The 16,384-nt window shown below is 42.0% G+C and overlaps 1 protein-coding gene across 1 annotated transcript; it reads left to right on the top strand.

The window, feature by feature from the left end:
• The first annotated feature begins 2,218 nt into the window (after positions 1-2,218).
• Positions 2,219-16,039, top strand: abhd11 (abhydrolase domain containing 11). Its single transcript, XM_014129624.3, has 6 exons — positions 2,219-2,644; positions 4,642-4,777; positions 5,516-5,689; positions 7,636-7,806; positions 11,020-11,201; positions 11,398-16,039. The coding sequence occupies exons 1-6, from the start codon at positions 2,517-2,519 to the stop codon at positions 11,531-11,533; spliced, it is 927 nt and encodes a 308-aa protein (XP_013985099.1). The 5' UTR covers positions 2,219-2,516; the 3' UTR covers positions 11,534-16,039.
• Positions 16,040-16,384: the final 345 nt, after the last annotated feature.

The following is a 16,384-nucleotide window of genomic DNA, read 5'->3' as shown; positions in this document are numbered from 1 at the left end:
CTCTTTTGGCTAACTGGTCCACATTTTCATTACCTTCCACACCTTAATGGTCTGGGATCAAGCAGAATCTTACTACTACACCCAGTCTCTCAATTCTCCATAATAACATGAATAGCTCCAATAGTAAGTCACTCCTTTTAGATTTACTAAATGATAAACTATTCAATACAGACAGAGAATCTGAGCATACTATAATTCTAACAGGTTGTACGTCCTCCACCCACTAGAGGGCAACTGAGTATACTGACAGTTCATCTGTTAGTATTCTACATATCTGCACATCACATTCAGGAACATAAACATCTGCTCCTGTGCACACACTATCTTGGTAAAAATGCATAAACCTACCAATGTATCTCACCTCATTTGCTCACTTTGTATTTAGACTTATTTTTCTACTATATTATTGACTGTAGGTTTGTTTTACTCCATGTGTAACTCTTTTGTTGTATGTGTCAAACTGCTTTGCTTCATCTTGGCCAGGTCACAGTTGTAAATGAGAACTTGTTCTCAACTTGCCTACCTTGTTAAATAAAGGTGAAATAAATAAAATTGTAATTGTCAACCAGTTTCCCTATATCACAGACTTCTGACCAATCTTTCCTTTTCTCTACCAAGGTTAGATCAACAACAGGATCTGGGAGTAACCATGGAGGAACATCCCCTACCACCACAGTAGGGCCATCCTCCAATTCCCTCAAAGCACGCTCATCAGCAAGCTTTCCAACCAAAACCACTGCCTTGTCTACTAGTATATTCCCAACAGTCATCTAGAACAGTAGCAGTGGGATGGTCAACCTCAAAGACTATCATCCTAACCCAATAAGCTAACGAAAATGTGTATATATCCAAGGCATCTTACCTGCTGATTATCTTACCTGTTGATTTACATGTTTTATTTATTTAACTAGGCAAGTCAGTTAAGAACAAATTCTTATTTACAATGACGGCCTACACTGGGCCAGTTGTGCACCGCTCTATGGGACTCCCAATCACGGCCAGATGTGATACAGCCTGGATTTGAACCAGGGACTGTAGTGGCGCTTCTTGCACTGAGAAGCAGTGCCGTAGACCGCTGCGCCACTCGGGAGCCTAAAAGCATCAATACATATCCTTAAAGCTATATACTGGATTCTGTCCATCCTCTGAAGCCAAGTCTTCGCTGCTGTTCCATAAACTATACACCCCTAAATCAATTGTCGTCCTGATCAGAACTCTATAAATATCCATCAACGATTGTGTTGTCAGCACCCCATTCATAACCAGAGCCCGAGTGCATAAGATTCATCACCTTCTAAACACTTTGTTTCAACATTTATGACACGATCTTCCCACATATATCATTGAACCATAGACTGTCCATACAGAAACATCTGTATATTATCAACAACTTTCTTCTTTGAGAAGGACATACAGCAAGACTTTCTGACATGCACTGTAAACTATGGGGCTTTATATAGACAGGTGTGTTTCTTTCTAAATCATGTCCAAACAATTCAATTGGCCACAGGTGGACTCCAATCAAGTTGTAGCGACGTCTCAAGGGTGATCAAAGGAAACTGGATGCACCTGAGCTCAATTTGGAGCGTCATAGCAAAGGCATGTGAATACTTAAGTATATTAAATATTTATGTATTTAATTTAAATTAAATGTGCTCAAAATTCTACAAATATATTTTCACTTTGTCACTATGGGGTATTGTGTGTAGATGGGTGATATATATATATATATATATATATATTAATCATTTTTTAATTCGGGCTGTAATGTTTTATTTATTTATTTCACTTTTATGTGGAATAAATCAAGGGGTATGAATGATTTTTTGTTTTGTCAGTAGTTTTTCTTGGTGACCTCTTCTTCAACACTTCAATCACTGTTTACCTAACACAGTCGCACTCAGCTTCTACAAGCTGCTTTTGCAGAGGAAATGTGTTATTGAGGAACGTTTTGAATTGCAATGACTGTGATATGTGGTTGTTGTAACTTTTATCTACCTGAGTTTAATGGAAGTCGCTCGACGCTAGTAGATGAGATTGACCAAAATGAAAATATAATTTATGCTTTGTTTGATTAGTTGTAAGGATCTGGCGCCATCTCCTTGTCCACATGTGTTACGTGCTGACTACTGAACGAAAACGTCAGCCCAGACCTGCGTTTTGCGTCATGACGAAGAGCGTCAGTTTAGGCCAATTGCGCTCCTCCCACACATGCTTTCCACTAGATAACACAGACACAAAGTCAACCTGGGCTATATCGTAAAAATGTATGAAAAAAATTGGTTTTTGATCTTAATTTAAGGGTAGGTTTAGATGTGGTTAATGTTAGGGTTACATTTAAGAAGAGAAATTGTAAAAATAGGCGGGGTTTAGGACTTTGTGGCTGTGGTAACTAGTGACGACTCATTCTCTTCTAATGTCAGTCAGAGAATGATTTTCTCTGCTCCGAAATCTGCAGAATAAAAAGCGCATGTTGTCGGTCAGCCTGGAAGAAAACTAAACGAGCATACCTTGTCATGAGTGTTTTCTGTCGCTTTCTCTCGAGAGGACTTCTCTGCGGACGGGCAACATGTCGGTTTGTAACCGGACAGCAGGATTTCAGCGGTGGCGGGCTGCGGATGGCTCCGGCGGTTGGCTCGACCAGGTAATGTTAATGCCCTCTACTTGCTCCAGTCCAGGCTAATAAATTGACAGCGAGTTCACATTCTAGCTAGCTATCTTCTTTAGCTACGTAACGTTCATGTAAATGCACCGAATAACAACATTATAGGAGAAATTGGTTATCGTATTATTCAAGCAATCATCGGTCTTTATTTGTGTTATTTAGGGGTAGCTATGGTATTTTATTTAGATGGATAGCAAATGTTAGTTAGCTAACTAACGTTAGCAGTACACTTGGCTGCGGACTAAATTAATATATTTCTACATTTTCTGTTGTATGACAAGCAATGTGTGCCCATGCGATGTTGCTTACATTGATTGTATTGTGTGTTGTCAAATCTAAAGCCCAATATTTTACTAGCATGTTATCTAGCCAGCTAACCAACTAGGCCAGCATTCCAACAATGACCCCGGCCCTACTCAGTATTTTTTTCAACTACCCTAGGTTAGCAATGTAACGTTATGGTAAATCAGTTACATCGTTCAATGAGAACATCATTTTGACAGAGTCAGCTACTTGTTTTGTTTACTACATTGCTTAGCCGAATTCATTACCAAGGATACGTTAACAATTCATTCACGTCATTGCCTCTTTCCTCTGTTGCACCCCTTTTGAAGATAGCTAATTTCTTATCAAATACACGACATGACCGTAAGTATGTGGACACCTGCTCGTCGAACATCTCATTCCAAAATCATGGGCATTAATATGGAGTTGGTCTCTCCCTTTGCTGCTATAATAGCCTCCACTCTTCTGGGAAGGCTTTCCACTAGATGTTTGGGACTTTCTTCCATTCAGCCACAAAAGTATTAGTGAGGTAGGACACTGACATTGGGCGATTAGACTTTGCTCGCAGTCAGTATTCCAATTCATCCCTAAGTTGTTCGATGGGGTTGAGGTCAGAGCTCTGTGCAGGCCAGTCAAGTTCTTCCACACCGATCTCAACAAACCATTTCTGTATGGACCTCGCTTTGTGCACTGTTTCCTGTTTTAGCATTGTCATGCTAAAACAGGAAAGGTCCTTCCCCAAACTATTGCCACAAAGTTGAAGCACAGAATCTTCTAGGATGTTGTTGTGCTGTATCGTTAAGATTTCCCTTCACTGGAACTAAGGGGCTTAGTCCGAACCATGAAAAACAGCCCAAGTCCATTATTCCTCCTCCACCAAACTTTACAGTTGGCTCTATGTATTGGGGCAGGTAGCGTTCTTCTGACAACCGCCAAACTCAGATTCATCCATCGGCCTGCCAGATAATGAAGCGTGATTTATCAAATCAAACTTTATTTGTCACATGAAATGCATACTTACAAGCCAACAGTGCAGTTCAAGAATAGTTTAAAAAAAAAAACCAAATAAACTAAAGTAAAAAGTAACTCAAAATAACAATAACGAGGCTATATACAGGGGGTACCGAGTCAATGTGCAGGGGTACAGGTTAGTCGAGGTCATTTGTACATTAAGCCAGAGAACGCATTTCCAATGCTCCGGAGTCCAATGGCGGCGAGCTTTACACCACTCCAGCCGACGCTTGGCATTGTATGGTTATCTTAGGCTTCTGTGCAGCTGCTCGGCCATGGAAACCCATTTTATGAAGCTCCCGAAGAACAGTTATTGTGCTGCATTGCTTCCAGAGGCAGTTTGGAACTCGGTAGTGAGTGTTGCAACCGAGGACAGACGAGCTATGCTCCTAGACATTTCCACTTCACAATAACAGCACTTAGTTGATCAGGGCAGAAATTTGACGAACTGACTTGTTGGCATGCTATGACAGTGCCACATTGAAAGTCATTGAGCTCTTCAGTAAATTAATTCTACTGCAAATGTTTCTGTATGGAGATTGCATAGCTGTGTGCTTGATTTTATACACCTGTCAGCAACGGGTATTGCTGAAATAGCCGAATCCACTAATTTGAAGGCATTTACACATACTTTTGTGTATGTTAACTCTAACAATGTATTATTCTATTATCTGTTGCAGCCCTGTGAACCTAACCTATGACGTGTTTGACGGGACAGGGGACGGCACCCCCCTGGTGTTCCTCCATGGGCTGTTTGGCAGCAAGTCCAACTTCCACTCTATAGCCAAGTCCCTGGTGCAGAGGACAGGCCGAAAGGTAACGCATAGTCTCACAAGGCAGACAACTGTTTCAGAAATATTACATGGGCGGCAGGTAGCCTAGTGGTTAAGAGCGTTGGGCAGGTAACCGAAAGGAGTTCGACTAGGTGAAAAATTGGTCACTGTGCTGTTGAGCGAGGCACTTAACCCTAATTGCTCATCTAAGTTGCTCTGGATAAGAGCGACTAAAATGTAAATGTACAATTATTTATCACAAAGAGCAACACATGTTAATGTTAGACTGTAAATCCAGGATGGCTAACACACGAGGAGGGGGGGACACACTAGGCTATGTATGCCTTGGTCTCAACTGATATCTTTCTCTCTAAACAACCAGGTAAATAATACATCTGAATTTAGTGTATAGAATTTATCTGACGCCATGCTGATAAGGCTCAGTTATTCTCTCACATGCAGCCAGTTATGCACCACTCTGGTCTTCGAGGGTGGCTGTTTTATTCATGCTTTCTATTTGGTGAGGGTTGTGAAACCAGATATGTGTACCAATCAGTGACCGTAATGCAGTTAAGTGCCAGTGAGAAATGAATACCAGCCTACTCTCCCTCTCCTCTCACCCCAATGAATCTCTACTGTCCTTCCTTTCAATGAGTGATCACAGAGGACTGGACTGTAGTCTTCCATCTAGCCTATAGCCCTGTGCCCTCCCTCTTCTCCTCCCCTCATCTCCCTCCTCTCCACCCCTCCCTAGTGTCCTAACTGTCCTTTGTCCAGTCAGGTGCTGACGGTCGACGCCCGTAACCACGGTACCAGCACACACAGCGCCGATCTGACCTATGAGGCGATGACCAATGACTTGACGCACTTGCTCGCCCAGCTGCACATCGGGAAGTGCGTCCTGATTGGCCACAGCATGGGGGGCAAGGTCGCCATGACTACGGCCCTGTTGCAGGTGAACAAACGAACGACCCCGGAACATCAATATGAATCCTTACTACACTGTGGTCTCTGTGCCGCTTGAAGCTGCACTAATTACATTAGAAACCTGCAATGATTACTGCTTCACTGTACCATGGGAAAGTGACTGCCCATCTCGCCTTACTTCCTGGATCCAGTCACAATACTTTTTTTGAATGCACTTTTAGATTATATCATCAAATTCACGGAAACGCAGTCATTTAGGATATAAAGTGCATTCGGAAAGTATTCGGACCACTTTTTTTTACCTTACAGCCTTATTCCTCATCAATCTACACACAGTACTTCATAATGACAAAGCAAAAATACATTTGCAAACATTTCAAAAAATCTATTTATTTTTTGAATGTAAAAAAATGAAATACACTTTTGCATAAGTATTCAGACGTTTTTCTCAGTTCTCTGAAGCACCTTTGGCAGTGATTACAACTTTGAGTCTTCTTGGGTATGACGCTACAAGCTTGGAGCACCGGTATTTGGGGAGTTTCTCCCGTTCTTCTCTGCAGATCCTCTCAAGCTCTGTCAGGTTGGATGGGGAGAGTCGCTGCACAGCTATTTTCAGGGCTCTCCAGAGATGTTCAATCGGGTTCAAATCCAGGCTCTGGCTGGGCCACAAGGACATTCAGAGACTTGTTCGGAAGCCACTCCTGCGTTCGCTTGTCTGTGTGCTTAAGGTCGCTGTCTTGTTAGAAGATGACCTTTCGCACCAGTCTGAGGTCCTGAGCGCTTTGGAGCAGGTTTCATCAGGGATCTCTCTTTACTTTGCTCTGTTCGTCTTTCCCTCGATCCTGACTAGTCTACCAGTCCCTGCCGCTGAAAAACATCTCCACAGCATGATGCTGCCTCCACCATGCTTCACCGTAGGGATGGTGCCAGGTTTCCTCCAGACGTGATGGTTGGCATTCAGGCTAAAGAGTTCAATTTTGGTTTCATCAGGCCAGAGAATCTTGTTTCTCATGGTCAGAGTCCTTTAGGTGCCTTTTGGCAAACTCCAAGCAGGCTATCATGTGCCTTTTACTGAAGAGTGGCTTCCCTTTGGCCACTACCATAAAGGCCTGATTGGTGGAGTGCTGCAGAGATGGTTGTCCTTCTGGAAGTTTGTCCCATCTTCGCAGAGGAATTCTGGAGCTCTGTCAGTGATCATCAGGTTCTTGGTCACCTCCCTGACCAAGACCCTTCTCCCCTGATTGCTCAGTTTGGCTGGGCAGCCAGCACTAGGAAGAGTCCAAACTTCTTCCAGTTAAGAATGATGGAGGCTACTGTGTTCTTGGGGACCTTCAATGCTGCAGAAATGTTTTGGTACCCTTCCCCAGATCTGTCTCGGAGCTCTATGGACAATTCCTTCAACCTCGTGGCTTGGTTTTTGCACTGTCAACTGTGGGACTTTAAATAGACAGGTGTGTACCTTTCCAAATCATGTCCAATCAATTGAATCAAGTTGTAGAAATCTCAAGGATGATCAATGGAAACAGGATGCACCTGAAATAAATTTTCAGTCTCATAGCAATGGGTCTAAATACTTATGTAAATAAGGTATTTCTGTTTGATTTTTAAGTTTGCAAAAATGTCTAAACCTGTTTTCGTTTTGTCATGGGGTGTTGATTGAGGAAAAACAATCCATTTTAGAGTAAGGCTGTAACATAACAATGTTGGGGAAAAGTCAGTATGATTACTTTTCAAATTCACTGTATACGGTATATAAAATGATATTCACATTCGTGGGTTAATTTACTTGTACTCTATGCCTCTTAAGAAGATTTTAGAAACTGATGTGGTCACACCTTCCCATTGTATAGAGGGGGCAGAACTTTTTTTTTTTCTTTCCGGTTCTGATTTCTCCCTCTTCCTTTTCTCTCCCTCCTACCTGTCTCTTCATCACTCTCCCCCTTCTCCTTGCTTTCCCCATATATCTTCCGGTAGCCTGGCCTGGTGGAGAGGTTGGTGGTGGTGGACATCAGTCCAGCCCAGACCACCACCCGTACCAACTTCCACTCCTACATCCAGGCCATGAAGGATGTGAAGATCTCTAGCGACATCCCTCGCTCGACCGCCCGCCGCATGGCCGAGGACCAGCTACGCAAACTGGTCAAGGTTAGTGCAAGCTCCTCACTGGCTATCACTACTGTTATTACCACCAGGGTTCACACTACTGTTAACACCAGAGCTGTGTTCGAATACTGTATACTACACACTTAATGACTATATACTATTGGTTCATTTTAGTATACTGTAAACTGTTATCCTTTCAGTTGAGCGTACTAGCGCTACGCCGTCTACCTGAAGTTGATTATGTTGCTATGCAACCTCTTGCTAGCTTGTTAGAGTAACAAATTACTAGCTAGACATCTTATGACTTTGGGTGTGTTTGTAAATTCACTCTGTAGTGCCAGCATGTGCTCTGAGCATTTGTAAATTCAGAGCGTTTCATTCTCGGAGCGTTCAGAGCGCACACTGGACACTCTGGCCAAGGAGTAGGGTTGATCCGAGCTTTCTGGCACACTCAGACTCGAGTGCTCTGAAATGGCCAGAGTGAATTTACAACTGCACTGAATTAACAATGTCCATGGAACGCACAACAACTATCCCGCTTAGCCAAGAATGACGTGAATAATCAAGTCAATAAATGTTGGACAGTTAGCATGTAGTTAATATACTTGCAAGTTCGATGTATTAGTAGCCAACTAACGTTAGGTAGCAAGCTAACATACGGTATATACTGCTGTATTGATATGTTACGCGGCCCGTAAAGGATAGCGTAGCTAACAAATTGTCAGTCAACATAACGTGGAATGTATTTGAAAAGTCATTACTTTACTAAATTGCTCAACATTTTCCTAACATTTGTTGTAATTGGTTAAAGCAATGAATTTGTATCTGCTTTCATTGAACTTGGGCTGCATATTTTCTGCCATTTTCTTCAAATCTGCAGATGTTGTGAAGCCACGCCCATTTTCTGAAGAATTGCATTATGTGCCCTAAAAGCACGGAAATAGTGTCCACTGCTTGTATACTTAGTATTTTGGCGAATGTAGTACTACATCCGGGAACTTTTGGCATACTAACTATATCCATACTATGACCAATAAGCATAGTACATACAGTTGAAGTCGGAAGTTTACATACACTTAGGTTGGAGTCATTAATACTCATTTTCAACCACTCCACAATTGTCTCGTTAACAAACTATAGTTTTGGCAAGTCGGTTAGGACATCTACTTTGTGCATGACACAAGTCATTTTTCCAACAATTGTTTACAGACAGCGCTGTTTAAAGGCAGTGGGTCAGAAGTTTACTTACACTAAGTTGACTGTGCCTTTAAACAGCTTGGAAAATTCCAGAAAATGATGTAATGACTTTAGAAGCTCCTGATAGGCTAATTGACATCATTTGAGTCAATTGAAGGTGTACCTGTGGATGTATTTCAAGGCCTACCTTCAAACTCGGTGCCTCTTTGCTTGACACCATGGGAAAATCAAAATAAATCAGCCAAGACCTCAGGAAGAAAAAAATAAAATGTAGACCTCCACATCTGGTTCATCCTTGGGAGCAATTTCCAAACGCCTGAAGGTAACGCGTTCATCTGTACAAACAATCGTACGCAAGTATAAACACCATGGGACCACAGCCGCCATACCGCTTAGGAAGGAGATGTGTTCTGTCTCCTAGAGATGAACGTACTTTGGTGTGAGAAGTGCAACTCAATCCCAGAACAACAGCAAAGGACCTTGTGAAGATGCTGGAGGAAACGGGTACAAAAGTATCTATATCCACAGTAAAACAAGTCCTATATCGACATAACCTGAAAGGCCGCTCAGCAAGGAAGAAGCCACTGCTCCATAACTGCCATTAAAAAAAAAAAACCCAGACCACGGTTTGCAACTGCACTTGGGGACAAAGATTGTACTTTTTGGCGAAATGTCGTCTGGTCTGATAAAACAAAAATAGAACTGTTTGGCCATAATGACCATCGTTATGTTTGGAGGAAAAATGGGGAGGCTTGCAAGCTGAAGAACACCATCCTAACCGTGAAGCACGGGGGTGGCAGCATCATGTTGTGGGGGTGCTTTGCTGCAGGAGGGACTGGTGCACTTCACAAAATAGATGGCTTCATAAGGAAGGAGAATTATGTGGATATATTGAAGCAACGTCTCAAGACATCAGTCAGGAAGTTAAAAGCTTGGTCACAAATGGGTCTTCCAAATGGACAATGACCTCAAGCATACTTCCAAAATTGTGACAAAATGGCTTAAGGATATCAAGGTGCTGGAGTGGCCATCAAAAGTCCTGACCTCAATCCCATAGAAAATTTGTGGGCAGAACTGAAAAAGCGTGTGCGAGCAAGGAGGCCTACAAACCTGACTCGGTTACACCAGCTCTGTCAGGAGGAATGGGCCAAAATTCTCCCAACTTATTGTGGAAGGCTACCTGAAACATTTGACCCAATTTAAATGGCAATGCTACCAAATACTAATTGAGTGTATGTAAACTTCTGACCCACTGGGAATGTGAAAGAAGCAAAAGCTGAAATCATTCTCTACTATTATTCTGAAAGTGGTGATCCTAGCTGACCTAAAACATGGAATTTTTACTATGATTAAATGTCAGGAATTGTGAAACTGAGTTTAAATGTATTTGGCTAAGGTGTATGTAAACTTCTGACTTCAACTGTATGTGACAGTGGACTAGTGGCCTGAGGGAACACGATGTGTTATGTAATATTTTAAGGTGTGTGTGTGTATCTATATCTATATCTCTCTGATGTTAATGGAACCCATAAGGCAGCAGCTAATAGGGATCCTTAATAAATACAAATACTACTGTTAATACCACCCAGGGTTCACACAACCTGTCACTATCATTTCACTACAACAGTAGCAAGCCAATCGTCTGACAGCTGAAAGGCTATGTTATTGAACATATAACTACTGTAATGAAGTAGCGAATGTAAAACATAATACCATTTTATTGCCAAAATGCAATTCCAGTAAATTATGCAAATTAACCTATTGACCGATCAACATGACCAGTTAAATGTACTTTTGGCAGCTAACTGTTAACATCTCTAGTCCTTGGAATGAATGAATGCGTTGTGAAACCAAATGGATATAAAGCACTCAATTGGTTGTTGACTAATTCCCAAGCACCATCTAAAGGGCTTTGGAATTGAGTAAAAAGCAATATTATATACTGTAAATGCTTTCCATTGAAATGTATTTTCTTTTGTAACCAAAGAGAAGGCATTTGGAGGACATACCCGGTGATAGTTTGTTTAGTAATGGTGTCGTGTTCCTTCCTGTGTTCAGGAGCGCTCAGTGCGCCAGTTCCTGCTGACCAACCTGGTGGAGCAGAACGGACACTACGCCTGGAGAGTCAACCTGGACGCCATCGCCGCACACCTTGATGACATCATGAGCTTCCCTACCTTCGAAACCACATACGAGGGCCCCACCCTCTTCCTGGGCGGAGCCAGTTCTGCCTACATTAGGTATAAGATGTCATCTGTTCTACAGTTTAATAGCTGTCATTGGTGTAAGACTGCTTTGTAATATTTCAACTATGATTTGGTGTCTTCTGTTTCCCTACTTTGACTCTTCTCTCTTCCATCTTTTGCCTCTCGCGCTCCCTCTCTCTTTCTGCGCTCCCTCTCTCGTTCTGCTCTCGCTCTGGTCTCTCCCTCTCAGTTCTGAGGACTATCCAGAGATCCAGCGGTTGTTCCCCTGTGCAGACATCCAGTACATCCCAGACGCCAGCCACTGGATCCACGCAGACAAACCCCTGGACTTCATCAGCTCCATCAGCTCCTTCCTGCAGCCCTAACTTACCCTGTTCACCCACCTAATTACTAACCCTACCCTGCTCCAACCCTCTCCACCCACCACCACCTAATTACAGGACAACCGCTGGCCTTTAACATTATTCACACTTGTACGGCACAGCACAAAGCCACTGTTATCCAATGGCGGAAAAGAACAAGCTCCAAAGGGCATGCTGTGTTGCGAAGGCTCTGAGGGTGTCTGTCACTGCTGTTGCCTGCACTCATCAAAGTTCAAATAATTGTTTGACCTTTCCAACGCATGTGCGTGGTGTTCTCGCTGTGAGCAAAACGCCTTGTGCGAATAATGTGAAAGGCCTGTTAGGCTCCGCCCACTCACACTGGGGTCCACCTCTTAAAACAGCCAGTAGGTAGAGCTTCAAACCAGAGGAGGCACAGCCATCTTAGTAGACAATGCTAATATTGCTAACCCTGGACCAAACTCACTTTCTTTCCATGCTGTTTATCTTGCGCTTAAAGGAGCTGTATGGAAAATGCCCTTAATATATCTATAGTAATAGTGGAATGATAGTGTTTCATCATATTTTCTTCCCCAAAAAAGGTTATTGGGCTCACACAAAATTGCATTCTAATGGTGCAGCCTTCTTATTGGTCAACAAAAGATGGACCATCTCTTGTGAAATTGACAACGAGTTACATATAGCTCCTTTAACCGCCATATTGTAATACAATCAAGGATTTGTGTAAATGTATTACCATACTTAATAGGTATGTAAATAGTAAGAAAAGTAGGTAGTTGGGTAGTCAGAGGTTGAGATTATATTTAAAGTAGATAGATTGACAGTTTGTTTTTAAATGAGGGAGTTGTTTTAGGTATGAGTTACTAATCCAAAGATCCTCTCGTCATTGTTGCACAGTACCATTCTACTCTAATCAGGTTGATGTAAATCAGCATTGAGGAAAGGCTTCGAGCCAGGTCTTATATAGTCTAGTCTGGACATGTTCTGTATGCATCTGGCTATGTCTCAAATGGCACCCTGTATCACATATAGTGCACTAGTTAAAGATGCACTATGCGGAAACTGCTGTGCCATTTCCTGGTTGCAAAAATCCTAATAGTTTGCCTAATTTGAGTTTGTGACAAACAGAAAAGTATAGTGTAGAGAATCATTGTACCATCTCAACTGCTGTGAAATATTTTTTCCATAACCTAAAATATTGTATTTTTTTAGCTGTTTGAAACTGGTGTACAAATCTGAAAGTAAAAGATGCAAAAACGTAACTTAAGCACGGGGAGCATAGAAATAGAGCACATAGAACAGATCTACCACTTAGACTTGCTTTCAATTAGAATGACAGATCTATAACTCACATTTTTATGTGAATTCTGTCATGTCGCCCAAAAATTTACATATTGCAGCTTTAAAAGCAGTGCACTATGTAGGGGATAGGGTGTCATAATAGCCTTAATATAGTGCACTATGTAGTCCAGGGATGTCAAACTCATTCAACTGAGTGCCGTGTGTCTGCAGGTTAAGACCTAGACAACCAGGTGAGTGGCGTTCCTTACTAATTAATGACCTTAATTCATCAATCAAGTACAAAGGAGGAGTGGCCCTATGTGGAACGAGTTTGACACGTGTGACGTAGTGAAACAAGGAAATAGGGTGTCTAATTTGAGACAATGCCTGACATGCATCGCAGCTCTAACCCTACAGTATGGGGAATATGGTGTGATCTGTAAAGCAGCCAGACTGTGTGTCTCTGGGATGGGTAGACTAGAGGGGTGATTCAGCAGGGAGCTTGGCAGAACAGGAGGGTTGGCGATATAATCTCATTCTAGTTCTGTGGTTGGAACCCTGGTTCATAATACTGACAGTGAAGCCTGGCCTGAAGACGAGCCAAGCGGAGAGAATGTAAAGCACAGCTAAAGCATTATTTACAAAGCATCTCGGAGTAGGAGTACTGATCTAGGATCGGTGTGCACCTGTTTTTGCCTGATGACTCAAATTGAATTATTCCGCTGCTCTATCGTTCGCTACATACTTCAGTCTGACTGCCATCATTAACCAGGCATGTTTCCATCCAACCTTTTTTTATGCGAGTAAAGTACATGTTAGGTAAAAAATGCCACGATAGCCTTGATGGAAAATGCAAATTTGTCAGTGAACTTTCCAAATGTAGACAAAACAAAATACGCTAGACAAGGTGGGATCTTTTTGTGTCGTAAAATGTATTATGCGAGAACTGGGGGTCCTCCCATTACGACTCGGGAAAGCATGCAGTTTATTAGGCTTAATATGAAATAACTTATGAGGAACTTCACATGGTGGTGAAAGTGCAAGGTGATGATCTTGCTGCTTTCCAATAAATATCGAGGGTCTTATTCTAGTGACATGATGATTGATGTTTGGCTGCCGTTTGACAAATAAAAATAATATTTCTCTTAATAATTTAATCATGCAGGCCAGTTGTCACCAACCGGTTGATCTTCAAGGCATTCCTAGTCTATCACCAAACATTTCTGTAAAAAATCCAACATTAAAGGCTTGCGCTCCTTTTAAATTCATGTTGAGCTGTTGGTGAGAGGTGCGCTTGATTTGAGAAGCACTGCGCACCGGGTAAGCAAAGTTCCCATTTTGAACCATTTCAGTTGTCTGAAAAGTTAAACTGGGGGACCGGGAGCTCTGTGGCTAAATCGAGTGGGCCTACTGGGGTGGCCAATCTGATATATCAAATCACAGTGCCTACAGAGCTTCCACGACCCCAGGCCATAGCAAAGTTTGACACTAGCCTAACTTAGATGTAAAACCATTACCACAGAGAGACTGTCAAAGAATAAAGCAAAGAGCTGCTCATTTTATGAGCGAGTTCATGTTAAAAAATATGTATTCAGCACTATGCTCAGCTGTGCCTTGCAAGAGCTACACCAACTGATCTATATTGTAATCAAATCTCAACTTTTTAAATATTGGCAGGCTAGGCATATAGCCAATATGCTGTGATAATATATTAGGCCTACTGCACAAACATCATTCTTACAACTGTTTTTATTGGGTTAATGTTACATTTTCTTCAGTCATGTTTAAAAATAATAATCCTGAGCGGTATATCTCGTGTTGCGTTTTGACTGAAAGTGATCTTGACTCAAAGGTTGGTGACCACTGATCTGAGCTGTTGACTAAAGCGCACAAGCCAATACGAGAGTGGCCACATTCGCATGTAACGCAACATGTTTTTGTGACAAAACCATCAGTAGGTTCAAGTGTTGAAAATGCCATGGAAACCCATTTAACTTTTTTTATTTGGTACATGTGAATCCGCAAAAGGTATTTTTATGTGCACTACGTCATCACGCACAGCCTTTTATCCACAAGTCCATTTGACGGAAACTCATCTCTGATTTTTTTATTTTTTATATTCACATGGAAATCTGACGCCAATTGGATGGAAACCTAGCTATTGAAGTCGTTTGCGGTGATATCAAAATGGGGGGTGTTGTACAAAACAAAGTAATCAGCGATTGGCTCATCTCTAATTAAACCTCTACTTTAACCGTGTGTGTTCTGGCTCTGGCCCAACCCATCTGTTTCCGGGACCAATCAGAACGGTTAGAATGTTTTTCCGTTCTAGAAATCGTTGTGGAAGTACTCAGATTTAGACTCATTGCGGAGAAGAAATTAACACCCGTGGGTGTGGTGCAGCTTTCGGCTGGAGCAAGGAGCTAGGGTAGCCAGGCAACCCCTGGGGGAAAAAATATATATATGTATCCTTCATCAGCACTCCTAATCCTACAATGCTTTATGAATACGGGCCCTCATTTTTTTATATTAGAAGTCTGGACTAAAGGCAGGACCACTCAAGCAGAGGGAATGTAAAGTACAACTGCAGCTCTGGACCAGAGATTAGGGTGCTGATCTAGGATCTTTTATTTTTTTTGATCATGGTGAATAACATATGAACAAAGGGTGAACCTGATCCTAGGTCAGTAATCCTAGTCTAAGAAGCTTTATGAATAAGTGCTCTGGTTCTGTCTGAACTGACATGTGGATTTGGCACCTGATGTCAGTGAAGGAACATCTACGGCTCCCCAGAGAGATCGGGGCTGTTGTGTTGCTGTGTGCAATCGCTTTTATACATGGTGTTAATTTGTGTGTTTTTGTGTGCGGTATGTTACTAAGCCTGTGGGAATTAGCCAGAAAGGAGAACAAAGGGGTGAAATGATTGTTACCGAATGGAGTAAGACATTAAGTGAAAGCACACAGTGTAGTCTAGTGTTAAAGCTGTTTTTTTTGGTATCTTATCCTCAGCTGGGGAAAAAAGGTGTTGCAATTGATGCAAACGCTTAGTAAGTCTGACCCTTAGTCTTTGGAATTAATTTCAGTATTTTTTTCAATGTGTAAAGGTAGTTTTTTTTTTTGTGTCGTACTACTAGATTACATGTAATGTAACACGTTCTGTTTGACCTTTTTTATAGTGCGATGTCATTCAGATAGCTAAATAGCTACCTTTCTATGCCATTTAAGCGCTAATAAAGCTATATCTTTCCAGGTACTGTATTATCTCCTGTATCTCCCAGGTTAGACTCTACAGCAGAGGGGGTCCTACTCTGGTCCTGAGGAATCTACTGGACCTGCAGGGTTTTGTTCCAGTCCTACACTAACACACTGGAGATCCCTAGGACGGTGGGTCCTGACTCCCAACACTAACACCTTATTCAACTAATCAAGTTCCAGACAGAAGACCATGCATAGTTGATTACTTGAAACTGGTGTGTTAGTGCAGGGTTAGAACAAAAGCCTTCACTCTCTAGGACTGGAGTTGGAAAACCCAATGCTCTATACTACACTCTGGGGTGATTCTCTCTACTCTTCTGTGTTGTGAGTGGCCATTTT

This window comes from Salmo salar, chromosome 11 (assembly GCF_965601325.2).
Source record: "Salmo salar chromosome 11, fSalSal1, whole genome shotgun sequence".
NCBI classification, from domain to species: Eukaryota; Metazoa; Chordata; class Actinopteri; order Salmoniformes; family Salmonidae; genus Salmo; species Salmo salar.
This window is presented reverse-complemented; position numbering and strand designations above follow the sequence as displayed.

Bases quoted from the DNA above. Each gene is read 5' to 3' on its own strand.
- abhd11 (XM_014129624.3), top strand. From the start codon at position 2,517: ATGAGTGTTTTCTGTCGCTTTCTCTCGAGAGGACTTCTCTGCGGACGG. The intron at 2,645-4,641 runs GTAATGTTAATG...TATCTGTTGCAG, and splicing joins CCGGCGGTTGGCTCGACCAG to CCCTGTGAACCTAACCTATG. The intron at 7,807-11,019 runs GTTAGTGCAAGC...TCCTGTGTTCAG, and splicing joins AGCTACGCAAACTGGTCAAG to GAGCGCTCAGTGCGCCAGTT.